The sequence below is a fragment of the Eucyclogobius newberryi genome, unplaced genomic scaffold, assembly GCF_026437365.1.
Source record: "Eucyclogobius newberryi isolate DKJ021-1_F unplaced genomic scaffold, fEucNew1.0.hap1 SCAF_20, whole genome shotgun sequence".
Taxonomy (NCBI): Eukaryota; Metazoa; Chordata; class Actinopteri; order Gobiiformes; family Gobiidae; genus Eucyclogobius; species Eucyclogobius newberryi.
Window position 1 is genome coordinate 7,018,366 of NW_027315835.1, and position 26,727 is coordinate 7,045,092.

General features: G+C 44.2%; 3 protein-coding genes across 3 annotated transcripts in view; 2 read left to right on the forward strand and 1 right to left on the reverse strand.

Moving 5' to 3' along the window:
• The window catches only part of lhpp (phospholysine phosphohistidine inorganic pyrophosphate phosphatase), a 420,402-nt gene that overhangs the window by 113,402 nt on the left and 280,273 nt on the right, over nucleotides 1-26,727 (forward strand). The gene's annotated exons all lie outside the window — the stretch shown is intronic.
• ctbp2l (C-terminal binding protein 2, like) lies at nucleotides 187-26,596 on the reverse strand. The gene is made up of 9 exons (XM_072456772.1): nucleotides 24,853-26,596; nucleotides 10,275-10,429; nucleotides 8,890-9,034; nucleotides 8,202-8,408; nucleotides 5,364-5,578; nucleotides 2,733-2,863; nucleotides 2,512-2,639; nucleotides 1,449-1,566; nucleotides 187-253 (listed from the first exon to the last, which is right to left on the reverse strand). Exons 1-9 carry the CDS (start codon nucleotides 26,594-26,596, stop codon nucleotides 187-189), a joined length of 2,910 nt encoding a protein of 969 aa, XP_072312873.1.
• On the forward strand, nucleotides 18,021-21,461 carry LOC140369329 (E3 ubiquitin-protein ligase TRIM21-like). The gene has a single exon (XM_072456629.1). The coding sequence runs from the start codon at nucleotides 18,021-18,023 to the stop codon at nucleotides 19,608-19,610; it is 1,590 nt and encodes a 529-aa protein (XP_072312730.1). The 3' UTR covers nucleotides 19,611-21,461.

Sequence of the window (26,727 nt, forward strand, 5' to 3'; positions counted from 1 at the left end):
GTTTTCATCGTTTTTTTACGTTGCACGACGGGCGGCGGCGAGCCTAAAGTGACCGCTCTACGTTTAAAGCGAAACACCGACAGTTTTTAACGGGGTTTTCCCAAGATTCTTCCACGTCACAGGGAGAACAAACCACACACGTCTAAACCAGGTTAAATCACTCATATATTTACCTGACGTACAGATCTATGCCATCGTTTTGTCTTGGGGCAGGCCCATGGCGACGGCGGCGGCGAGCGTTTGGTTCACCTGGCTGCGTGAGGGAGGAAAGTCACACGTTACAGCAGAAAAGTCCCGACTCGAGCGCGAAAACAAGTCTTTGTGTCGTTGGTTTTCTCCGGCTGAACTTCGGTCGAACGGGCGATGCAATTTACATTCACCAGGGTTTATATGGCACCAAACGGGGAGTGAGCTCAGGATTTGGAAGTGAATAAAGAGTTTAATCCGATTTTTTTGTCATTATTTTTTCACATTCAAAAACATCCAAACCATTTTCATTTCGCTGACTGAAACCAATTAAAAACTCGGCGAACAGCACCAATAAAGACAAGAACTACGACTAAAACGATGAGCTGATTTGTCAACTACATGTTTTTTAGTGCTAATATTTGTTTTTTTTATATTGAAAACTGTTTTTTCTGGTCAATTTCATGGATTTTCGCGACTAAATTGACGCGATATTTTCATCAACTAAAACCAAAAACATTGTGTTGACGAAGTCTTGACAAAAACAATAAAAAATATATAGATTTTCTTGTCAAATTTCACACCGTTTTGCTTGTACTTTTCTGTGTAAATTGTTTTTTTTTGCAGTTTGGCTTTGATACATTTAGATATTCAAGATTTTTGACAGATTTGACCACTTTTTTAGTTCAAACTCACTCAATGCTTTCTCTTTTCCTCTCGTGGTGACATCGCTCGACTAAAACAACATTTAGTCGATTTAAACACATTCAACACTAGATTTTATGGCATTTGTTTGATTTATATTGACAGTTTTTTGAGGTTTTATTGGACAAATTCTCACAGAATGTTGATCCACAATCGTTTTTCACTGTATTTATGGACATATCACACACTTTAGTTTTGTAGAATAATAGTACATAATAAACTGACATATTTTTGCTTTTTTTGTAATTTTTTTATATATACTTAGCTCTAATGTCAGTGAATAATTGAACATGTATTATAGTACACTATAGCTAATTATTTCAACTGCATACAACTAAAAAATAGCAAATAATGTCACTTTCCTGGGCAGAAGTGTTTTTTTCTTGCCTCAAAGTCGTGTTTGAGCTGAAACGCGTGTAATACATCTGTAAATTGAATGAAAAACTATCGCGGGACTAACATTTCTGTCAGTTTTTGTCCAGTAAAACGTCACAATCTCGTTAAAAGTTTGAAGCGGCTCCGACGTCGCGCGTGCGTCCGAGGCTTTTGGCCCTCACCTGTAGGCGGCGCCGTTGAGCTCCGGGTGGACTGCTTGCTGGTCCATCACAGCCCAGGGTCCAGACGTGAGGAAGAACTCTTTGTTGACGCAGTTCCTCAGGCTCTCCGGGATCCGACCTGAGGAGGGCACAAAAACATCATTTCTATTGCACATTTATGAGACTTTGGAACACATTTTAAACCAAACAAAGGCTGAAACATGATGACTGAAGACTTTATTAGAGAATATTTATGAACAAAGTGATGAAAATTAGAAGCTGTTTATCCTTTTTTGACATTTTGATTTAATAATGATCAAAATTAAGAGTAAACCAGGACAAAAGTGAACTTAAAATGTTAATTTATTCCGTTTTTCCAAGTGATTTTGTCGATAGAAAGACTAATATTGTGTTTTATTCTTCCTATGATACTAATGTTTAATTCTATTTCCTTCTGCTGCTGCACGTCTGAAACCCAAAGCTAAACCTGGTATTCACGTGTCTGAAGTCATGTCACGCACTTTACTGCCCTCTTGAGGACAAAAGCTGCATGCTCACTGTGGGCTGTCCCGAGAAAAAGTCTCAAAGCAAAGTATTCTTTCGCTTCTGTCACGCCCCCAAAGACCCCGTTTGTCCAGAGTGACTGGTCAGGAGGGACAGAGGTCACTCCAGGGGCTGAGCTAATTGTTTCAGGTCGTTAGCAGCTAATGCTAAAGCTACCGACTAGGTTAATAAACGTTAGCCTACTCGCAGACAGTTTTAAGGAGCCTCATTTCCAACTGTCCGGGTGTTATATTTAAGGATCAGACACAAAGCTTTGAGGGCGTGTCCGTTGCAGAGGGCGTGTCCAATGCAGAGGGCGTGCCTTTCATGACTCTGAAACAGTGAGAGCCTGCAACATGTGACCACAGATAACTCACACGACCAAAACACGTGGATCGATCCGGACTAAACCACTAGAACTGGACCAATCCAATTCCACTCCGGGCTCATTTTAAGGCGTCGACATGTTATGACTCTTCTAACTGTGGCTGAGTCGCTGTCATCCTAACGCAGAGTCGAGCGTCACAATAATGCGCTTTACCGGTTAAAGCCCTTCTGATTTCCGTGGCTGCTGCTTCTCTCATCTCCAGCGAGGCCTGTTCGCTGTACCAGGCCGTGTGAGGGGTGCAGATCAGGTTCGGAGCGTCCTTCAGAGCGCCCTGGACAAATCTGGAGACAACAAGAAAACACAACTCTTTTAGACCAGTAAGAGCTTTTTAATTGAACCTTTCCCCCCCGATGATGTGTTCTTGTTGTGCTCACGTGAACGGTTCTGTTTCGTGCACGTCCAGCGCTGCTCCTCGTATCCTTCCCTCCTTCAGAGCCTGGGCCAGAGCCTTCTCGTCCACCAGACCTCCTCGGGCCGTGTTGACCAGGAACGCTCCCTGACGCATCTGCAAATGACCACAGAGCGTAAACATGCGTCCACCAGGGGGCAGTGTTCACCTGGAACGCTCCCTGACGCATCTGCAAATGACCACAGAGCGTAAACATGCGTCCACCAGGGGGCAGTGTTCACCAGGAACGCACCCTGACGCATCTGCAAATGACCACAGAGCGTAAACATGCGTCCACCAGGGGGCAGTGTTCACCTGGAACGCTCCCTGACGCATCTGCAAATGACCACAGAGCGTAAACATGCGTCCACCAGGGGGCAGTGTTCACCAGGAACGCACCCTGACGCATCTGCAAACGACCAGAGCGTAACCATGCGTCCACCAGGGGGCAGTGTTGACATGAATGGGGTAAACACTGCCCCCTGGTGGACGCATGTTTACGTTCTGTCGTTTTTACACATCTTAATTCGAGGTGTTTATGTTAAAATGGCGTCTCAATCAAACGCAGTGTCAAGATTAAAGGATTAATATGATATTTCAACCCACTGGTGTATTTATGATTTACTGCAGTTTGAAGATGAATTATACAGAAACATTTGAAATGCCACGTCTGATCTCTTTTCCAAATGTGACAGCGTTTGTAAAAGCGTTCGCTTAATCTCACGACAAAAGATGTGTCAACCGTTACGTTCAAATCTACAACAGGAAGATGGAGGCGGAGCTTTAGATCAAAACATGAGAGAAAACGCCGCGCTCGATTTAGCTCATGTGAACGCTGCAGAGAGAAACTGGACCTAAACATGACCCGTGGTGAAATTGTTGTGTTTTTACTGCTTGATGGTTGTTTTTACTGCTTGATGGTTGTTTTTACTGCTTGATGGTTGTTTTTACTGCTTGATGGTGGTTTTTACTGCTTGATGGTGGTTTTTACTGCTTGATGGTTGTTTTTACTGCTTGATGGTGTTTTTTACTGCTTGATGGTGGTTTTTACTGCTTGATGGTTGTTTTTACTGCTTGATGGTTGTTTTTACTGCTTGATGGTGGTTTTTACTGCTTGATGGTGGTTTTTACTGCTTGATGGTGGTTTTTACTGCTGGATGGTGGTTTTTACTGCTTGATGGTGGTTTTTACTGCTTGATGGTTGTTTTTGCCTGCTTGATGGTTGTTTTTACTGCTTGATGGTTGTTTTTACTGCTTGATGGTTGTTTTTACGGCTTGATGGTGTTTTTTACTGCTTGATGGTTGTTTTTACTGCTTGATGGTTGTTTTTGCCTGCTTGATGGTTGTTTTTACTGCTTGATGGTGGTTTTTACTGCTTGATGGTTGTTTTTACTGCTTGATGGTTGTTTTTACCTGCTTGATGGTGGTTTTTACCTGCTTGATGGTGTTTTTTACATGCTTGATGGTGTTTTTTACGGCTTGATGGTTGTTTTTACTGCTTGATGGTTGTTTTACTGCTTGATGGTTGTTTTTACTGCTTGATGGTTGTTTTTACTGCTTGATGGTTGTTTTTACTGCTTGATGGTTGTTTTTACTGCTTGATGGTGGTTTTTACTGCTTGATGGTTGTTTTTACTGCTTGATGGTGTTTTTTACTGCTTGATGGTGGTTTTTACTGCTTGATGGTTGTTTTTACTGCTTGATGGTGGTATTTACTGCTTGATGGTGGTTTTTACTGCTTGATGGTTGTTTTTACTGCTTGATGGTGGTTTTTACTGCTTGATGGTGGTTTTTACTGCTTGATGGTTGTTTTTACTGCTTGATGGTGGTTTTTACTGCTTGATGGTTGTTTTTACTGCTTGATGGTTGTTTTTACCTGCTTGATGGTGGTTTTTACTGCTTGATGGTGTTTTTTACATGCTTGGTGGTGTTTTTTACGGCTTGATGGTTGTTTTTACTGCTTGATGGTTGTTTTACTGCTTGATGGTTGTTTTTACTGCTGGATGGTGGTTTTTACTGCTTGATGGTTGTTTTTACTGCTTGATGGTTGTATTTACTGCTTGATGGTGGTTTTTACTGCTTGATGGTTGTTTTTACTGCTTGATGGTTGTTTTTACTGCTTAATGGTGGTTTTTACTGCTTGATGGTTGTTTTTACTGCTTGATGGTGGTTTTTACTGCTTGATGGTTGTTTTTACTGCTTGATGGTGTTTTTTACTGCTTGATGGTGGTTTTTACTGCTTGATGGTGGTTTTTACTGCTTGATGGTTGTTTTTACTGCTTGATGGTGGTTTTTACTGCTTGATGGTGGTTTTTACTGCTTGATGGTTGTTTTTACTGCTTGATGGTTGTTTTTACTGCTTGATGGTGGTTTTTACTCATTGATGGTTGTTTTTACTGCTTGATGGTTGTATTTACTGCTTGATGGTGGTTTTTACTGCTTGATGGTTGTTTTTACTGCTTGATGGTGGTTTTTACTGCTTGATGGTGGTTTTTACTGCTTGATGGTTGTTTTTACTGCTTGATGGTTGTTTTTACTGCTTGATGGTTGTTTTTACTGCTTGATGGTGGTTTTTACTCATTGATGGTTGTTTTTACCTGCTTGATGGTGTTTTTTACCTGCTTGATGGTGAAGTCGTTGATGAGGTGGTGGTTGTGCTCGTTTAAGTTGCAGTGCAGAGAAACGCAGTCGCTCTGGTACAGCAGATCCTGCAGAGTGTAAACGCGCTGGACGCCCAGTGACCGCTCCAGCCCGTCCTGGAGGTACGGGTCGTAGAAAATCACGTTAAACCCAAACACCTTCGCCCGCACCGCCACCGCCTGCCCCGACCGGCCTGCACGGGGAGACACAGAGCACAGGGAGTCAGGAAAGGAAAAGAGGAAAAGCAGGAAAATTGCGGGGACATTTTTTTTATATAAAATAGCAATCACCATAAACATAATCTACTTCAGAAGCCTTTATCTACCGACTTTTTTTTCCACTTTTTTTCCATTGTTTTTTGACACATTTTTCTACAAAATATAAATATCATACATATAACAACTCCAGGTACATCTTCAAAACGATGTAAAATGTTGTAAATCAGGGCTGATACATTAATAAAATGAAAAATAAATTCAAAAAATTTAGATTTAATTGTCTATTTTTGGGGGGGGGATTTTGGCTTTTTTCACACACAAAATGCCTTATTTTTTTATATGTTAACATGACATTATGTAAAACCTAGAAATATTTTTTTTTCCGTACATTTATGTCGATAAACTACACGGTTTAGAGGTTTCAAATTTATACAAAATCTGATTTGTCCTGCAGCGTCTCAAATTTAGAATAAAGTTTGTACTGAAAACGGCATTTTAAAAACCTTAGTATTGTTGTGAAATGTAAAAACTCAACTTACTCTCAGTCGGGGTGTTCCCTCACCAGGATTTGTGTTTGCTCTCCATCTACTGGCAGCAGAGGGAACTACCACGGGGGAAATAAACCAATGCTAGCTCGCTAATGTAAGCTAGCTGTGTTTGTGATGAGTGAACGATGTGAAACGCTCTGGTTAGCGTCACGTGTCCTTTTAAATCAGGCTAACAACTAAAACCACGGACCGTTTAAAGGATTTAAACATGATTCACTCGACCGTCTGTAAACACTGCACGTTTGTCCCGTTTCCCAGAGTGTAAAAATAAACTTGTTCTGAATCCTTTTTCCGTCCGGGTTTGGCTCCGGCTCCTCGCGCCTGTTCAACATCAGAACAACATCGTGACGAGAACATGTTCCAAACTTGAAAAATGCTTCAAAAAGAATCCATTGATATGTTTTCTATAAATTATCTGTTCTTTTACTTCTGTACCTAATTTGTGTTGCAACACTCGAATTTCCCCATTGTGTGACAAATAAAGGCTTATCTTAATAAAAATGTATTTTGCTTTTTTTTTCATTCACTGACCGAAGTAATAAACATTTTTCTGATTCTGATTCTGATTCTGAAAAGAGGCTCTGTCCCTTTAAGGGCCCCTAAACCATGGCTCTGTCCCCTTAAGGGCCCCTAAACCATGGCTCTGTCCCCTTACGGGCCCCTAAACCGTGGCTCTGTCCCCTTACGGACCCCTAAACCATGGTTCTGTCCCTTTACAAGCCCCTAAACTATGGCTCTGTTCCCTTACGGGCCCCTAAACCATGGTTCTGTCCCTTTACAAGCCCCTAAACTATGGCTCTGTTCCCTTACGGGCCCCTAAACCATGGTTCTGTCCCTTTACAAGCCCCTAAACCATGGCTCTGTCCCCTTACGGGCCCCTAAACCATGGCTCTGTCCCCTTACGGGCCCCTAAACCATGGCTCTGTCCCCTTACAAGCCCCTAAACCATGGCTCTGTTCCCTTGCGGACCCCTAAACCATGGCTCTGTCCCCTTACGGGCCCCTAAACCATGGCTCTGTCCCCTTACAAGCCCCTAAACCATGGCTCTGTCCCCTTACGGGCCACTAAACCATGGCTCTGTCCCCTTACTAGCTCCTAAACCATGGCTCTGTCCCCTTACTAGCTCCTAAACCATGGCTCTGTCCCCTTACGAGCCCCTAAATGATGGCTCTGTCCCCTTACGAGCCCCTAAACCATGGCTCTGTCCCCTTACAAGCCCCTAAACCATGGCTCTGTCCCCTTACAAGCCCCTAAACCATGGCTCTGTCCCCTTACTAGCTCCTAAACCATGGCTCTGTCCCCTTACGGGCCCCTAAACCATGGCTCTGAACCCTTACAAGCCCCTAAACCAGGGGTGTCAAACTCATTTGGGCCGCGGGCTGAATTTTGATGCTCAGGCTGGGTCGCGGGCCGACCATAACGTAAAACATAAAACTATTAAAAATATAAGAAATAAATAGCCTACGCTGTTTTGAAGCAGTTACTGGATCGATAAAAAAAAAATTACAAATCGTTTGTTCTCATAAACTGAAATGTATTTAGAAAAACAAGTGTAACACTGTGCTTCAGTTTATGAGCATTACAACTTCAGAGTTGATCTATAGTTCTACAGAGATAAACATTTGACTTAATAACAAAATAAACTTCTCAAGATCTAAATAAACATTTAAATGTACTAACTAACATGTCCACGTCTGTGTAGTTCTCTGTACACCTGAACTGACACACCACTAAACTTCTGCTCAAAAGTGCTTATAGTGCACTTCTCCATCGGCAGCTCACACAGCAGTGCAGCAGAGCCCCGTGGGGGAGGGGCGGCCACCGGCGACATTGTGGGACGCGTAGTTTTAGCGATAAAAACGGTTACGGATGCAACTACATTCTATGAATCAATTTAAAAAATATATATATATATATATATATATATATTTTTTTTTTTTTTTCAAATATAAATTTGAAATGTTCGACGGGCCAGATTTGGCTCTGTTCCCTTACGGGCTCCTAAACCATGGCTCTGTCCACTTATGGGCCCCTGAGTGTGGCTCCTCACCGAAGCCGATGAGGCCGAGCGTCTCTCCACGGATGCGCGCGGCCCCTGAGGCCACTTCCCTGATCTGCTCCACACTCTGGACCCTGGTGCCCTCCCGTAGGGCCTGGTACAGCCACGTGTTCCTCCGGTACAGGTTCAGGACATGGCAGAGGGTGGAGTCTGCCGTCTCCTCCACGGCGGCCGAGGGGATGTTACACACCGCGATGCCTGAACACACACACGGACACACGCACACGGACACACGCACACGGACACACGCACACAGACACACGGACACACGCACACGGACACACGCACACGGACACACGGACATGGACAAGCACAGGGACACGGACACGGACAAGGGCGCGCACGCACACACGGATGGACACGCCACACGCACACGGACATGGACATGCACATGGACATGGACAGGGACATGGACAGGGACACGCACAGGCACACGGACATGCACACAGACACACGCACACACAGACACAAAGAGAATATGTTTATGACGCATGTAAAGCAGGAGTTACATTGAAATGACATGTCGTTTTAGCGTTTTTCCTAATTTCCCGCTCTTCGTCCATCAAAACAAAATGACCTCATTCCCACCACATTTGGATGTACTGTCAGGATTATCACGTGTCCTGCCGCCGGAGGAAGTGTCTGGGGTGTGGGAAGTGCGATGGGCGTGGCCACGTACCGAGCTCACCGGCCGCCTTAATGTCGATGTTGTCGTAGCCGCTGCCGATGCGGATGACGATCCTCAGAGCTTTAAACTTCTCCAGATCGTCTCGAGTCAGAGTGATGGTGTGGTACATCATGGCTCCAATCGCCTCGTTCAGGACCTGAGCACAGACAACCGCACCCAGACATGGGCCTTTAACCTCCCGCACAGACAACCGCACCCAGATGAGGGCCTTTAACCTCCCGCACAGACAACCGCACCCAGATGAGGGCCTTTAACCTCCCGCACAGACAACCGCACCCAGATGAGGGCCTTTAACCTCCCGCACAGACAACCGCACCCAGATGTGGGCCTTTAACATCGCGCACAGACAACCAAACCCAGACATGGGCCTTTAACATCGCGCACAGACAACCAAACCCAGACATGGGCCTTTAACCTCCCGCACAGACAACCGCACCCAGACGTGGGCCTTTAACCTCCCGCACAGACAACCGCACCCAGACGTGGGCCTTTAACCTCCCGCACAGACAACCGCACCCAGATGTGGCCTTTAACCTCAGACGTGGGCCAGACGTGGCCTTTAACCTCCCGCACAGACAACCGCACCCAGATGAGGGCCTTTAACCTCTCGCACAGACAACCGCACCCAGATGTAGGCCTTTAACCTCCCACATAGACAACCGCACCCAGATGAGGGCCTTTAACCTCCCGCACAGACAACCGCACTCAGATGAGGGCCTTTAACCTCCCGCACAGACAACCGCACCCAGATGTGGCCTTTAACCTCTTGCCAGATTCCATAGAAACGGAAGTTTAATGCCACACTCTGGAATCTTTGTGTCAATAGGAGGCTCCTCTAGACCAAGTACGAGTCAGGTTTGTGGAGATGCAAGTGCCTCACAGTAAGGACAAGAAAAAAATAATTTAAAAACATAAAATTAAAATTCCATGTAAATGTTTTTGATTAAAACCCAACAACAATTTCTTTTCTTTTTTTTTACGTTTGTTGTTTTAGTAACCAAAAGTCTCACTATTTTCGTCCTGGTCCGAAAAGTCAAAACACACAATTTACCGCGACACATTAATTAACCACATTTTACATCACTAAAAATATCAGCGATTACCGTAATTTCCGGACTATAAGTCGCGCCTTTTTTTATAGTTTTGGCCGGGGTGCAACTTATACTTATATTTATACTTATATACTTACACTCCGGAGCGACTTATATGTGATATTATTTGTTATTTTCACACTTGCAACCGCATTTCATACTCATACGGTATATCGGATATCTGCAGTGATATCGGCGGTTATAAGGGATATCGGCAGTGATATCGGCGGTCATGTGGGATAGCAGCGCCCCCTACCTCCTGTCACGTTGGCCTCGTGTCGTTACCTTCTCGTGGATCTCCTGCGTGGACTGAGCGTCGCAGAACGCCACCGTGGCCAGGTCTTTGAGGATGGGCATCTCCACGGTGCAGTCCCTGCCGTCCAACAGCGCCACCAGCGGGCGAGGATGCATGGGCCCATTCATGATCTGAGGGCGGATGCCTGAGAACGACAAGGGTCCAAAGAGTTAACCTCTGACCTTTTGTCTTGTTTATGGAGTCAGCCTAGACTTTACACTCTAATGCACTCTATTACACTTTGTTACTCTTTATTAAACTCTATTACTCTTTATTACACTCTATTACACTTTATTACTCTTTATTAAACTCTATTACTCTTTTTTAACACTCTATTACACTTTATTACTCTTTATTAAACTCTATTACTCTTTATTACACTCTATTACACTTTATTACTCTTTATTAAACTCTATTACTCTTTATTACACTCTATTACACTTTATTACTCTTTATTAAACTCTATTACTCTTTATTACACTTTATTACTCTTTATTAAACTCTATTACTCTTTATTACACTCTATTACACTTTATTACTCTTTATTAAACTCTATTACTCTTTATTACACTTTATTACACTTTATTACTCTTTATTAAACTCTATCACTCGTTATTACACTTTATTAAACTCTATTACTCTTTATTACACTTTATTACTCTTTATTACACTTTATTACACTCTATTACTCTTTATTAAACTCTATTACGCTTTATTACACTTTATTACTCTTTATTAAACTTTATTACTCTTTATTAAAGCGATGGAAGTTTGTGAGTTTTAGGTTTGAAACTGTCAAAACTCGACTTCTGAGGATGAAATGACACAAGATTTTATGACTTTTTTAAATTTTCATGTCGAGAATTTCACGAGTTTCATGAATTGTGAAACGCCAAAACGAGTGGATTTAAAGGACAAGAACTGTAGAAGTAACGCTAAATATTTGTCCTTTAACAGCTCAAAAATGTCCATTTCGCAAAAGTTTGAGCGTTTTTCGTGAAAACAGCGGCGTGATTGGCCGGAGCCTCGATAACGAGAAACGCCCGAACTTACGATCCACAAACGTACAAACAATCTCGCCTCTGCAGAGGAGTAGTGTCACGTCTGTCTGAAGCTATTGTGGTTTAAAACTGTCTCATCTCTGCCCCGCCCCTCTGCCCCGCCCCTGTGCCCCGTCGTACGAAACATTTGTGGCAAAGTAAAAAGAAAAACGTTTTTACCGACATTAATCTGCAAAACTCCATTCTAGAACTGACAAACTAATATTGGAAATGTAATCTTATAGATAAGAATATTAAGTGATATCTCTGCACTTTTGTGATTCATTTTTCAGACTTTTTACATTTGTCTGAAAATGAAACCTCAATAACAAGTTTAAAGACATTTTCTGTCGTTCTCGGGAAACGCCAAAGATATTCATGTTTATCAAGATCGACAGCATGACTCACCTGTGCCCCGCCCCTCTGCCTCCCTGACTCCTCCCTCTGCCTCCCTGACTCCTCCCTCTGCTGTCACAGACTGACGCAGGAAACACTCAGTGTGCGTTTGCTCAAAGGCACCTCAGCGGCTTCAAACCCTCAACAATCTGCTCCAGCACAGGTCAGTGTTACTAGGCCCACTACTATTACTGCTATTACTACTGCTACTACAACTACTACTACTATTGGTGGTGTAGTATGGTACTTGGTCCTGCTCCAGGTCCATTTCTCTTCTGCTTCACACACTTACACTGTGATTCTCACTCTTATTCTTATTTAATACCACTAAAGAGAAAACTTCTGCTGCTGCTGTCAATCCTGCACTTTATGTCACCACTTCTTTCATTCAACTCAACATTAGTTTGTCAAATATCAAAATAAACTGCAATAAATGTCATTTCTGTGGAAATGAAAGTGAAACTTAAACTTGTTTGTTGAATTTTGTGGCAAAAAATTAATTTGATCTATTTCGGAAAAAATCTAACAAAATGTGGATAAAGTGAATACTTTCCGGATGTTTCTGTAACTTCATTTATCTCCTCATTTTTACACATATTTGTGTCCAAACTCAAACATGTACTGCAGTACAAAGTATTTGTCACCTAATGGATGTAGTTAAACCAGTTCTTTGTTACTTCCTTATCAGACTGTGTTTTAGTAGTTGCTCACATGATCAGAGCAAGAACCAAAGTCCCCGGATAAACCTGTCTCACCTGTGCCCCGCCCTTGTGCCCCGCCCCTGTGCCTCTCTGACTCCTCCCTCATTCTTCCTGTGATTAAAAACTGTGCCAGTCATTACAGAGGCACGAACCATAAACCGGGACAATTCTATTCCAGGAAAGAGTTAACTTCTTGTTAACTCTTTGCTCGACTTATTTAAACACAGTTCATATCTCTCGTGTCCAAAACGTCCTGGTGCGATTGGAGCGTCGTCCCGTTTGCGTCTCCTCTCATTCACCTTTAGGATTATTCTGGAACACGTGACGCTGTAGTAGCTTCTATTTCCGTCCCAAACAAGAACACGAGGACGTTTAAGCCACTCGGAGGGATCAGGAGTTTAATGCACGGAAAGGAAGGTGTTTTATGGTATTATTGTGAGTCAGATCAGAACTGTTGTGTTGTTTATGTGGAGTTTGGCTCTTGTTTACAGTCTGGTTGCTATGGTAACAGCTGTGGAATTACCTCTATGTCATATTTGTGCTCACGTCCAAACAGGAAGTACAATTATAACTAGGGACGTCCCGATAAGGTTTTTTTGGCCCAGATCCGATTCCGAGTCATGTGATTTTGAGTATCTGCCGATACCGAGTCCCGATCCGATACTTTCATAACACATTTAAAAAATGCACAAATGCAACACAAACAGGTTGTCCCCAGTTTTTATTTTATTTCTTAACACTTTAACACTTTAACAGTGCACCTTAGCTTGAATAAGAAATAATAGTGAAAAATTTGAATGAAATAAAAATAGCAGCTCAACTTAAAATACCCAGCAGCATGTAAACAAATAAGCAAAGTGTAAAATACGGAGGTGAGAGACTTCTACTGCAGTATTCATGTCTAATAATGAGCTTGAAATGTAGAACGCTGATCAAACTAATGTTATATTCTTCCCCTGCCCATCTCCTGACCGTAGTACCGAGGCTGACCGTAGTACCGAGGCTGACCGTAGTACCGTAGTACAGAGGCTGACCGTAGTACCGTAGTACAGAGGCTGACCGTAGTACCGTAGTACAGAGGCTGACCGTAGTACCGTAGTACAGAGGCTGACCGTAGTACCGTAGTACAGAGGCTGACCGTAGTACCGTAGTACAGAGGCTGACCGGGACCGTAGTACAGAGGCTGACCGTAGTACAGAGGCTGACCGGGACCGTAGTACAGAGGCTGACCGTAGTACAGAGGCTGAGTGTAGTACAGAGGCTGACCATAGTACAGAGGCTGAGCGCGGTACAGAGGCTGAGTGTAGTACAGAGGCTGAGCGCGGTACAGAGGCTGACCGTAGTACAGAGGCTGCAGCACCATTTTATTTAGTTACATGAACCAGGATGCAGAGAGCATACGGACCGGCAGCAGCAGACACACACACGCGTCCCGAAAACAGAATGAAAACATTCTCTCTTAAAGGGCCAGGCTGGTAACTATATCCGATCACTGATCGGGATACAGCATCCGATTTTGATCAAGTCTGAAACGACATGATCGGGCCCGATTTCCGATCACGTGATGGAAAATCGGGCCATCCCTAATCATGAACTTTACGTTTTCTTTACTTTGGACTTTATTTGTAGATGTTTTCCATCTCGAAGCTTCAGTCGCCATATTTCAAGTTTTGTTTGGTTCGTGCTTAAAAAGTAAAAATAGTCTGTTAGTTGCAGACTTTTTGACTTCGAGTGGCTCAACGACAAATAATCGACTTGAAACCTCGACAAAATAATGTTCACAAGCCTTTCTTTTCACATCTGAAAGTTGTTTAAACGTCTAAAAACGGGAAGCTCTTGTTCTTAGTTCAGCTGTTCGGATTTGGAGTTTTAAAATTTAAAATTTTGCTAAAAATGTTATCTCAGAATAGCACATTTTATAGGTTTTTAATGTCACTTCCTGTTTGTAATTGATGACATCACACTAAGAAATTACCCAGCAAACACTGGGCCAAAACTCATCTAATGTCACAATTATTTTTATTTGTCAAATAAAAAGAATTGTGACATTAGATGAGTTTTGGCACAAATGCACAAATGCAACATAAACAGGTTGTCCCCAGTTTTTATTTTATTTCTTAACACTTTAACAGTGCACCTTTCTTTGAGGTAGCTTAAATAAGAACTAATAGTGAAAAATTTGAATGAAATAAAAATAGCAGCTCAACTTAAAATACCCAGCAGCATTTAAACAATTAAGCAAAGTGTAAAATGTCGTGATCTGTTCATGCATTATACGGAGGTGAGAGACTTCTACTGCGGTATTCATGTCTAATAATGAGCTTGAAATGTAGAACGCTGATCAAACTAATGTTCTATTCTTCCCCTGCCCATCTCCTGATATGAGACTTTATTTGTTGAATTAATGTTTAGAGTCCAAAAAGTTGTTTCTTTTGTGTAAATTCTGCATAAACTTTGACTGGAACGAGTGTCCCTGGTGTGATGTCACTTCCTGTATGAGTGTCCCTGGTGTGATGTCACTTCCTGTATGAGTGTCCCTGGTGTGATGTCACTTCCTGTATGAGTGTCCCTGGTGTGATGTCACTTCCTGTATGAGTGTCCCTGGTGTGATGTCACTTCCTGTATGAGTGTCCCTGGTGTGATGTCACTTCCTGTATGAGTGTCTCTGGTGTGATGTCACTTCCTGTATGATTGACCCTGGTGTGATGTCACTTCCTGTATGAGTGTCCCTGGTGTAATGTCACTTCCTGTATGAGTGTCCCTGGTGTGATGTCACTTCCTGTATGAGTGTCCCTGGTGTGATGTCACTTCCTGTATGATTGTCCCTGGTGTGATGTCACTTCCCGTATGAGTGTCCCTGGTGTGATGTCACTTCCCGTATGATTGTCCCTGGTGTGATGTCACTTCCTGTATGAGTGTCCCTGGTGTGATGTCACCTCCTGTATGAGTGTCCCTGGTGTGATGTCACTTCCTGTATGATTGTCCCTAGTGTGATGTCACTTCCTGTATGAGTGTCCCTGGTGTGATGTCACTTCCCGTATGAGTGTCCCTGGTGTGATGTCACTTCCCGTATGAGTGTCCCTTGTGTGATGTCACTTCCTGTATGAGTGTTCCTGGTGTGATGTCACTTCCCGTATGATTGTCCCTGGTGTGATGTCACTTCCCGTATGAGTGTCCCTGGTGTGATGTCACTTCCTGTATGATTGTCCCTGGTGTGATGTCACTTCCTGTATGAGTGTCCCTGGTGTGATGTCACTTCCTGTATGAGTGTCCCTGGTTTGATGTCACTTCCTGTATGAGTGTCCCTGGTGTGATGTCACTTCCTGTATGAGTGTCCCTGGTGTGATGTCACTTCCTGTATGAGTGTCCCTGGTGTGATGTCCCTTCCTGTATGAGTGTCCCTGGTGTGATGTCACTTCCTGTATGAGTGTCCCTGGTGTGATGTCACTTGACGTCATTTTCTACACATTTTTGAACGTTTTCTCCACAAATACCTGCTCATTTGGTGTACATTTATATGTACAACAGATATAAATACACCAGATAGAGTCTGAATTATTAAATGGTATAAAGGTGTTATGGGCCCTTTAAAACTCCTGACCGTGTTTACAAAGTGCACTCTGACCTGAACCCGGTCGTCACATTTGGACACATGTGGACACCACTTCTTGGCTCTGTCCTTCTCAAAACAACCGCGCATCACGTTTTTAATCCCACCAATGAAACCACTTTGACGGTTTCATTATCTGATCTTTCCAGATGTTTCTGTGACTTCATTTATCTCCTAATTTTTACACATATTTGTGTCCAAACATGTACTGCAGTATTTGTTACCTCTTAAATGTAGTTAAAGGAATAATAGAGGATTTTTTGCTGATTTGAGAACTCAAGCGACTGTTAGTCCCTTTTTTAGAAAGTGCGCATGTGCACACTCACCACACTCACCCCCGTGCGGAGGCACTCATCAGCCCCGCCTCTTCACATGTGTTTGTTTATCAGCACAACGGATCACATCATCTCTCGTCTCCACAGATTTCCGTCTCTTCTGAGCTCGAACTCAGTCTTTCTCTGTCATGTTTGTCCTGTAACTGAAGGAACTCACTAAACACACACCGACCACACATGTGCAGCCATGGAAACGTGCTGCTATGGGAACTAGGCTGCAGGTGTGCAGTAGCACACAGGGACTGATTGACATGTGGGAGAACTACTCAGCTGTCCACGCCACCAGGAAATGAGACTCTGAATGCGCGCCAAAAATCCTTGTTTATTCCTTTAAACCAGTACTTTGACTCCAGTCCTTGTACTGCAGTACTTTGTTACTTCCTTTGCTGTTTTTTGTAGTTTCTCCAGAGCCGTTTACAATGTCAAGATTGGCAGCATGACTCACAGATAAACCTGTCTCACCTGTGCCACGCCCCTCTGCCTCCATGACTCCTCCCTCTGCTGTCACAGACTGAAGCAGGAAACACTCAGTGTGCATTTGCTCAAAGGCACCTCAGCAGCTTCAAACCCTCAACAATCTGCTCCAGCACAGGTCAGTGTTACTAGGCCCACTACAATTACTGCTATTACTACTGCTACTACAACTACTACTACTACTATTGGTGGTGTAGTATGGTACTTGGTCCTGCTCCAGGGCCATTTCTCTTCTGCTTCACACACTTACACTGTGATTCTCACTCTTATTCTTATTTAATACCACTAAAGAGAAAACTTCTGCTGCTGCTGTCAATCCTGCACTTTATGTCACCACTTCTTTCATTCAACTCAACATTAGTTTGTCAAATATCAAAATAAACTGCAATAAATGTCATTTCTGTGGAAGTGAAAGTGAAACCTAAAGTCCTCCATTTTGTCTTTGTTCTTTTTCTCTTCAAATGTGGATCTGGAACAGTTTTTACTCATGAAAATTCAAAAGTTTATTAGAATTTCATGTCAAACTGTGAAACTGGAGCAGAATGTAAAGAGGATTTAAATCTATCAATATATTTGATACTTTGATTCTCTTCCAAATACCAAGGGTCAACAGCTTGTTTTAAATCAATTTGTACAAATGTATTATTCTATTAGGAAAATATCATTGGTCGGGTTCAGTTTTCTTAACCACTTCCTGGAACCTTTCAAAATAAAAGCTCTTTCTCTGACCTTGTCAGGAAGATGAATTCTATGATTTTTGTGACTTCACAAACTCTTGAGAGTTCATCTTGTTTGGCTGTCGCTGATTCGTTTGCTCCATTGGTTTAACGGGTCAATCACATGGCATTAGGGCCCACAGGCGGGAGCCAATCACAGAGCAGCATTGTGGTTTTAGTCAAAACAAAGATGACGGCGACGACGATTTTCAGAGAAAATCCAGAACATTTAGTTTGTGACAAACGTGCAGACAACGGCACTTTGTACATTTGAGGAGGAGAAAGAGACTTTTGCTTTTCTCAACTCTGGATTTAACACGATTTAGACTGATTCATGTGAAGAACTCAGTTCAGAGACAAAGGTCAGTCTGTGTGAGCAGGTTTCACTCTTCCTCCTGGTGTTTGACTTTTCTGATGGAAAAGACTGATTTTAGAGTCACTGATGTTGACCTTGTGTTTCAGAGATGTCCTCCACAAGTGAAAGGAGCTCTGAGGAGACGTTCCGGTGCTCCATCTGTCTGGAGGTGTTCTCTGAGCCAGTGTCCACTCCATGTGGACACAACTTCTGCAAACGCTGCATCAGTGAGGCCTGGGCCCCTGAGGGCCCCTACACATGTCCTCTGTGTAAAGAAGTCTTCCACAGCAGACCAAAGCTCAGAGTCAACACACTGCTGCAAGAGCTGCTTTCAGAGGGTAAACTGGACAGGAACAAGAGCAGATCTATGGATAACATGCCCATCTTTAGTGAGGTCCAGTGTGACCTCTGTTCTGAGCCCAAGCTGAAGGCCCTGAAGTCCTGCCTGGTCTGTCTGTCCTCGTTCTGTGAGACCCACCTCCAGCCTCATCTCACAGTCTCTGGGCTGAAAAGACACCAGCTGATGGAGCCTGTGGAGAACCTGGAAGACAGGATGTGTCCCAAACACCAGCGCCCCCTGGAGCTCTTCTGTGGCACTGACCAGAGCTGTGTCTGTACCCTGTGTGTTCTAGAGCACAAGAACCATGAGCTGTTGTCTCTGGAGGAGGCGTGTGAGAGCAGGAGGTCCTCTCAAATGGTGGAGCAGAGGAGGCTGAAGGTCCAGGAGATCCAGCGCTGTGTGGAGCTCAGTGACACAGAGGTCCACAGAGAGAGGGCTGTGGGGCTGCAGGCCTTCACTGATCTCATGCAGTCTGTTCAGAGGCGTCAGGACCGGTTCTTAGAGGATCTGCAGGAGAAGCAGAGCCGGAGCCACAAACGAGCCCAGGAGCTGGTGCAGCAGCTGGAACAGGAGATCTGTGAGCTGGAGAAGAGCAGCACTGAGGCGGAGCGGCTCTCACGCTCTCAAGACCCCCTCCACTTTCTACAGAGCTGCCCTGCACTCACGCCCCCTGCTGGACTGAAGGAGTGGAGCAGCATGAGCTTTGAGCCGGAGACGTGTGAGGGCAGTGCAGCCCGGGCTTTGTCTGAGCTGGAGAAACATCTCTCTGAAGACTTTAACAAAGTGTTTAAAGCTGAGCTGAAGAGAGTGAAGCAGTTTGTGGTGAACGTCACTCTGGATCCAGACACTGCTCATCCTGAGCTCGTTCTGTCTGAAGATCTCAAACAGGTTCATGACACTGATGTGGAGAAGAAGCTCCCAGATTCTCCTCTGAGGTTTGATACTGGTGCTTGTGTTCTGGGAAAGCAGAGTTTCTCCTCAGGCAGGTTTTACTTTGAGGTTCAGGTCAAAGGGAAAACAGCCTGGGATTTAGGAGTGGCCCAAGAGTCCATCAACAGGAAGGGAAAGATCACTCTGACTCCTAAAAATGGATTCTGGTGCATCATGTTGATAAACAAACATCAGTACTTGGCTTGTACAGACTCGCCTGTCGGTCTGTCTCTGCAGCGAGCTCCTCAGAAGGTCGGGGTGTTTGTGGACTATGGTGAGGGTCTGGTCTCCTTTTATGATGCAGATTCTGCAGATCTTCTCTTCTCCTTCAGCAGCTGCTGCTTCAGAGAGAAACTGATTCCATATTTCAGTCCCTGTGACAATTATAAAGGTTCAAACTCTGCTCCTCTGGTCCTCACTGCAGTTTAGACTTTCAGAGGTCAAAGTGACTAAAACAAGAATAAAAGTTCAGAACTTCAGTCAAATGTAACTGTGGAACCTTTTGACTCCATTTTGGACTGAAAGTACAAAGTTCTTCTCTTTATTGTTTCAGTTCTTTTGAAATGTCTGAAGCTTTATTTGAATCCTGTTCATGGTGACCTCCTGTGAGAGGGTTTTGGGTTCAAGTCTCGGCTTTGAGCAAACTAAATATTTGTATAAAAATGTCTAGAAATGAGGAAATGTTTTAAATGTTTAATCAAAATCTGAACTCTCCCTCTCTTCATCCGTTTCTTCATGTTGTGCATTTTGGCTGGAGGTCAGAGGTCAGGACGAACAGGGCGTCGTCACAACTAAAGACTTAATTTAAAAAGAGGAAATGGTTGGACAAACATTGAATTCAAAAGGAGATTAAAGACCCACGACTAAAGCAGGACTAAACCAGGTCCAAACCAGGTCTAAACCAGGTCTAAACCAGGACTAAACCAGGTCTTAACCAGGTCTTAACCAGGACTAAATCAGGACTAAACCAGGTCTAAACCAGGTCAAAACCAGGACTAAACCAGGTCCAAACCAGGTCTAAACAAGGTCTTAACCAGGTCTTAACCAGGACTAAACAAGGACTAAACCAGGTCTAAATCAGGTCTAAACCAGATCTAAACCAGGACTAAACCAAGACTAAACCAGGTCTAAACCAGGTTTAAACCAGGTCTTAACCAGGTCTTAACCAGGACTAAACCAGGACTAAACCAGGTCTAAACCAGTTCCAAACCAGGTCCAAACCAGGACTAAACCAGTTCCAAACCAGGTCCAAACCAGGTCTAAACAAGGACTAAACCAGGACTAAACCAAGACTAAACCAGGTCTAAACCAGGACTAAACCAGGACTAAACCAAGACTAAACCAGGCCTAAATCAGGTCTAAACCAGGACTAAACCAGGACTAAACCAGGTCTAAACCAGGTCTAAACCAGGACTAAATCAGGACTAAACCAGGACTAAACCAGGTCTAAATCAGGTCTAAACCAGGTCTAAACCAGGACTAAACCAGGTCTAAACCAGGACTAAGTCAGGTCTAAACCAGGACTAAACCAGGTCTAAACCAGGTCTAAACCAGGTCTAAACCAGGTCTATTGCTTCAGTTCTAGACCCTAGAGTTCTAGGTACAATCTCCAGACTGAAACTCCTCCTCCGTCCTCTTAAACCTGTGTCTATAAAAAGCCCAGATATCTGCGGCTAATCTCCCATGCTAACCCTGCGCGTGCACTGAGCGCGCTCCGACGCCCTCGCCCCGTCGCACCAATGGCGTGGCTCACCCCGAGTCACCTGACCACTCACCTGCAGAAGCCTGGGAGGCCGCGGACAGCTCCATCTGGACCGGTGGAGAGTGTGCACGGACTGACGCTGCCGCGCTCTTAACTAATGCCATCATTAACTGGACTTACAGCGCCGGCCAATCACCTGCAGGAGCGAGACAGGGCCCGCCCCCCACGCTAATGACACGGAACTGTCTAAAGTTTGTAACGGAGTGGAAACCGGGATTGACCTCAGAATGTCACACAAGATGAAAAGTAAGCGCCTCAGAGCCCCGTTTAAACACTTTAACGTTCAATTTCACCGCATTTGTTTGTGTAGCAGATTGTGACACATTTAGCAGTTTTGATGAAGGGAAAATATCCCGATTTTTTAGGTTTTACTGGACAAATACTCAGAGAAATGTTGTTTTTCATTTTAGCTACAGATATATTTGTGTATTTATAAAGCACAATTCATGCACAAACCTCCCAAACTGCTACACAAAAGACAAATAAACAATAGACGGCCCACTAAATACTACTGTTGTTTTCAGGTTTATTTTAATGTTTTAATTTTTAATTTTTTGTTTAATTTTTTTTTTTTTTTTTATCAATCAATGTTATTTAGTTCTGTTTAGTTTTTGATTGTGTTTTTGTGTGTGAATATGAGGTGGGGGAGGGGTATTTTTGTTGTCGTTTTTTGTTTGTATTGTTGTCATGTTAAAAAAAATATATAAAAAAGTTTATAATTTCTCTTCCTGTTTGTAATTGATGACATCACACTAGGAAATTACCCAGCAACCACTGGGCCAAAACTCATCTAATGTCACAATTTTTTTAATTTGACAAATAAAAATATATGAGAGCGACTTTTGTTAAATAAATGTTTAGAGTCAAAAAAGTAGTTTCTTTGTGTAAATTCTGCATAAACTTTGACTGGAATGAGTTTCCCTGGTGTGATGTCACTTCCTGTAATCTTTTTACAATTTTTTCAACGTTTTCTCAACAAATACCTGCTCGATCGGTGTAAAAGTATAATTTATATGTACAAGTATAAATACTCTAAATAAAATCATAAAACCTGCCACTTTTTTGTCACAGCACTTTAATTCTGGTGATTTTAGTTAATTTTAAAAAGTAAACAATACAATAAATTACAACAGCGCGACATAAAAGGCAAAAATAGAATGAATATTATCAGTGAATTCAGCTATTTATAGTTTCATGACAGTAAAAAGAATGGTGCCCATGGTGAAAAGAAAGGGCCCGTGGTGAAAATGGCCCATGGTAAAAAGAAAGGGCCCATTTTCACCAGAACAGAAGCTTTTACAATGAATCTGTTCTGGAGCTAAACAGATTTGACTTTATCACATGCAAAGAAATAATGATCTGCTTCTGTTTTTCTCGTTTCAAAACAGTGAAAATCAGGTTCAGCGCCTTTAACGTGCTATGTATGCTACAGATTATGTCCATCAGCCCCAGGGCAGCTGTGGTGTGAGGTCAGCGCGAGGGCCGAATGAATAATGTAAAGTAAAGAGAGCCGTGAGCTTCGGCAGAAGAACAAACCGCAGCAGACGTAAATGTGTCGCCGCGGAGACGACGTGAATACTGCACGTTCAAGACCGGACCATCGTTATGGAGGGAATCCAGAACCAAGTCGAGATGAGAGGCGGAAGATGCGTCTAAAAGTGCATAATGTCGCAACTGTTGTTTTGGTGAGTCTTTAAAAAAGCACTATTAACTGCAGACGTTTGAGTTTAAGAAGGAAAATGAATCAATTGCAGTGTAATCTTCAAAAAAACAGACAAATGTGATATTTTTGCACTTTTTTGGATCCTTAACCCTAAAAACTACTCAAAAAGCAGAAATTTGCAAGCACATTTTAGCCCTTTTTTGATAAATTGCCAAAAATAAATGAAACAATAGATGCATTTGCACAGGTAGTTGACTGCTGAACGGATGGAAGACGTAAATTAATTGTTGGCACCTTTTTGAAGTAAATAAGTGCAAAATGGCCGTTGTAAGAGGCGGTGTTAAAAACGGCCTCTACGTTGTGCGCCGAGGCAGAGCTCATTAGTTTTAATTGGATTCAGTTTAATCCTTATCAGAGAGAGTCCGAGGAAAGTGGCAGGTGCAGCGCTGAACGAGACTGGAATAACATGCAAGAGATAGAGTCAATGGTTCTTGTCTCTTATATTGTGTTTCTTTAGTCACTATACGTCCGTTTACTTGAGTATTGCCAATTTGAACTCTTGTATTGTCTTGTTTTAATGATATTTATGGCAGAATTATCCAACAGAAAATATATCAAGGGTGTAAAATGATGGCTGAAAACGAGTAAAGTGTGAAAATGTGTAAAGCTGGACAGTCATCGTCGATTATTTCCAAATCCGTGCACTTCCACTACTCACAATTCACCTTCTACCAATCGTTGACGGGTGCCGGATTAAAAAATTCAACTTTTTGTACGTCTCAGGCCCATTGTGACCTTTTTTCCGCCCAGAACGACAGACTGAATCCGAAGCCGCTTTGACCAAACGGCAATCGCAGTTGCCGCTAATACGTTTTTGAGCGTTTTTGCCGCAAAAAACTGAGCATTTCGGTAGCATCCCGCTTCGTTGACGGTGCGTTCGAGGAGCAATTCCAACTTCTGTGAGTGATATTTGAGGTGTTTTCTTCCCTTCATGTAAACAAAACAACATCTACACCAAGGCTTTACAAAGAAACTGAAGTTAAAAACAGAGAATAGCTAAACCGAGCTAAACCGAGCTAGAAAAGGCCAGAAATAATTACGCCGATCTTGGCGAGTAAAAAGCCCAACGAGTTCAAGAGTTCAACGAAAAGAAACCCGGACTAGACTTTAAGGCGCTTTCACATTCTTTTTCACATAATAAACAAATAAACTGCAATTTGTCTTCTTCAAGTTCAGATATAATGTAAACGCAAGCTAAATTTAGGTCAAAATTAGGTTATTACAACACTGGGAATATGTTGTTGGCACTAGATCTATTTATCATGTTTTTGAGGCTCTAAAAATCAGTTAATCTTGAAAAGTGGTCGACAAACTATTTTCCCAGAAAGCATCACGTCTTAAATTATTGATTTTCTAAGTAAAAGGCCTGGAAATTAGACCAAGACTAAAACGAGACGGTACAAGGTCTAAAACGAGGCTAAATTTGACCAACAAAGTGAGAAAAAGAGATGCAATTTTTGAAGACCGTATCGCAGAGAATGATTTACAGTGCACAAAATATCGTTTAAATGACTTTTCCCACACATTTTTGTCCCATTCCGTCGCTTCATTCGAATGACTCAACTCTTGCAGCGCCTCACGAACAGTTGCGTAATGACAACAGCTAAATCTCCTTACGTTGTCAGATTCACGCAACGTCTCAAAACAAAAGCGACGTTAGATGAAATTTGACGGCTAAAAATGGCAAAACGACGACTCGAAACGGGACGTCTTTGTCGGGAGATTTGGATTTTGCGAGAAAACGGTCACAGATATTCTTTTTGGAGCTAAATGCTAAATGCTCTTTGACACGAGTCCTGGGTTAGACATTTCTTAGAAGACCAGATTCATCTTTATGGAAAACATCTTGGTTCTGGTTTGGTCCTGGTTTGAACCCAATTTGGATTACATCCTCACTATCAAATTCACCACATCGAAATTGGGACTAAACCAGGACTAAACCCAAAACTTAACCTGGACTAGAGCAGGTCTAACCGAGGAATAGAAAAAGACTGAAGTGTCCAAATCATGACTAAAATTGGCTCCATTTAGAACCAAATAAACCAAGTAAATTATTATTTTAGTCTTTGTGGTTGAGTCTTAAGATCTGGGTCTATTGTTGAGACTTTGTTTAGTTCTAGTTTAGTCCTTTTTCAGTCCTGTTTAGCCCCTGTTTTCTAAGTCGACCTTTACAAACAATGCCTTACTTGTGTCAGGAGTAGGTGCCATTGTGGACACTATAACGGGCGGTCCGGTCCTTCGCCCGGCCATCCTTGGGTTGTTCAGATTCTGCATCTGAAGCATGTTCGCCGACTGCATCAGCGACGCATCTTGGACAGGGTTCATTCCTTTGCGGAGCAGTTGCGGGCTGTGCATCGGGCTGGCGGCTAACATCGGCGACGTTGGCGGCAAATTCGCCGGCCTTTTCATCAACTCCATGGGCGAATAGGATCCCGAGAAGGTCTTGGGCGCCGCTCCGGGCATCGCCGTCGCTACTTGTTGAGCCTGCGTGCCCAAAGCGGACATGGCTAGCCCGCTGTGCGCGTTGTACATCGAAAAGGACCTCGCCTGGTTGTAATCGGGGCTGACCTGATACGCGCCGGTCGCTAGCGGTCTTGCGCCGTGGTAGGTGGTCTCCAGGAGGTGTTGAGATGGCGCGCTGCTCGGTCTCCGCCCCAGAAACTCGCCCATTCGCGGGGAAACGTTGGCTTGGATGGTGGACGGAGGCTGAGCTTGTTGCTGCATCAGACCTGGATCCATGCTTAGCCCTTGCGGCTGCATGTAGTTAGCATGACTGAAGCTATTCGATCTGCCGCGCAACACCACCGCGCCGCCCGTCTTGCAGTTCAAAACAATCCTCGACAAAACCCTCGCTTGCGCCAAATTCGGAGCGACGGATCGTACGTCGTGATCCTCCATCATCCCCAGCATGGCGGAAGAGTCGAAACCGTGTTGCAACAGGAGCGTGATCGTGCTCTCTGCCAAACCTTCGGCTCGCAGGAACGCCAGAAACGCCGGGTCCACCATTTTCTTCGTGTCGTTGGCGCTCAGGTGGTGCGCGGGTAAACCGGAAGCGTAGCCGGCAGCAGCGGCGATCGCCGATGTCGGGTCGTAATTGGGGTCGTAAGGTAATCTCTGCGACGCCACGGCACCGTACGGCCTCGCGACGCTACCGTCCATAATTTGATTAGCCAAATAATCCACCGTGCAGTTGGCGGCGGCGTGTTGGTAAGCCTGCTGGTGATTCACGCTCGCCGGGTCTGCGTTGTAGATGGGCAGAGTGGCGTGGACCGAGTAGAGTCCAGGTGACGCCGCGGCGAGCCTCTGCGCGTCTGGCAGCATCTTAGACCCGGAGATGGTTTCCCTGTACAAGCGGCTAAGCTCCAACACGGACGCGGGCGGGGGAGGTGGAGGGGGAGGCGGCGGGGGAGGCGGCGGGGGCGGGACCGGCGCTGGAGTCGGCGTGGAAGCGAATAGAGAAGGTGTGGCTTGTTGTCTATTGGCCTGATCCCATGTAGTAGCGGTGGAATTAGCAGGAGTCCTTAAGCCATAATACGAGGCTGATCTCGTAAGAGGAGGACGCTTATCCCGGTAAAACCCCGCCTCTTCTACCCCTGCCGCGTGCCCAGAATGAGCGCCGTCACCCGCGTAGTACTCCTGACTCATCCCCCGGTCGTTAGCTGTCTGCTTCAGGTACAACGCGCTCAGATCCGGCGCAGAACTCTTCCGCACGAGCTGCAGCCCTCGCTCGGGATGCAAACCGTGCGCGCTCAGGTCTGGGTTCTCCACCTGGTACGCCAGTGCGGCCTCGCCTCCCAGATAGGGGTCCCGCCTCCCCGCCGCCACCGTGCCGCAGAAGTTGCAGCGGCTGCTCGGCCTGTCCGGAAGGTACTCGGCGAACTCCTGAGCGAGGGAGGCGGCAAAATGTGACCGCTCGCTGAGGCTCGTCATCGCGCAAGAGACAAAAGCAAGAGCGCTATAATGGCGAGCGAAGAGGACGCGGGGGTTCGGTTACGCCGGGGTCCGGTGTCGGGCCAATAGAGGAGATTGGGTAGAGGAGTTATGCATGAAGTGATATGGGT

Coding starts and splice junctions, on each gene's coding strand:
- LOC140369329 (XM_072456629.1), top strand. CDS start 18,021: ATGTCCTCCACAAGTGAAAGGAGCTCTGAGGAGACGTTCCGGTGCTCC.
- ctbp2l (XM_072456772.1), bottom strand. CDS start 26,596: ATGACGAGCCTCAGCGAGCGGTCACATTTTGCCGCCTCCCTCGCTCAG. Junction 10,430..24,852: donor GGCACCTACTCCTGACACAA/GTAAGGCATTGT, acceptor TGTCGTTCTCAG/GCATCCGCCCTCAGATCATG. Junction 1,567..2,511: donor AATCAGAAGGGCTTTAACCG/GTAAAGCGCATT, acceptor TGCCCTCCTCAG/GTCGGATCCCGGAGAGCCTG.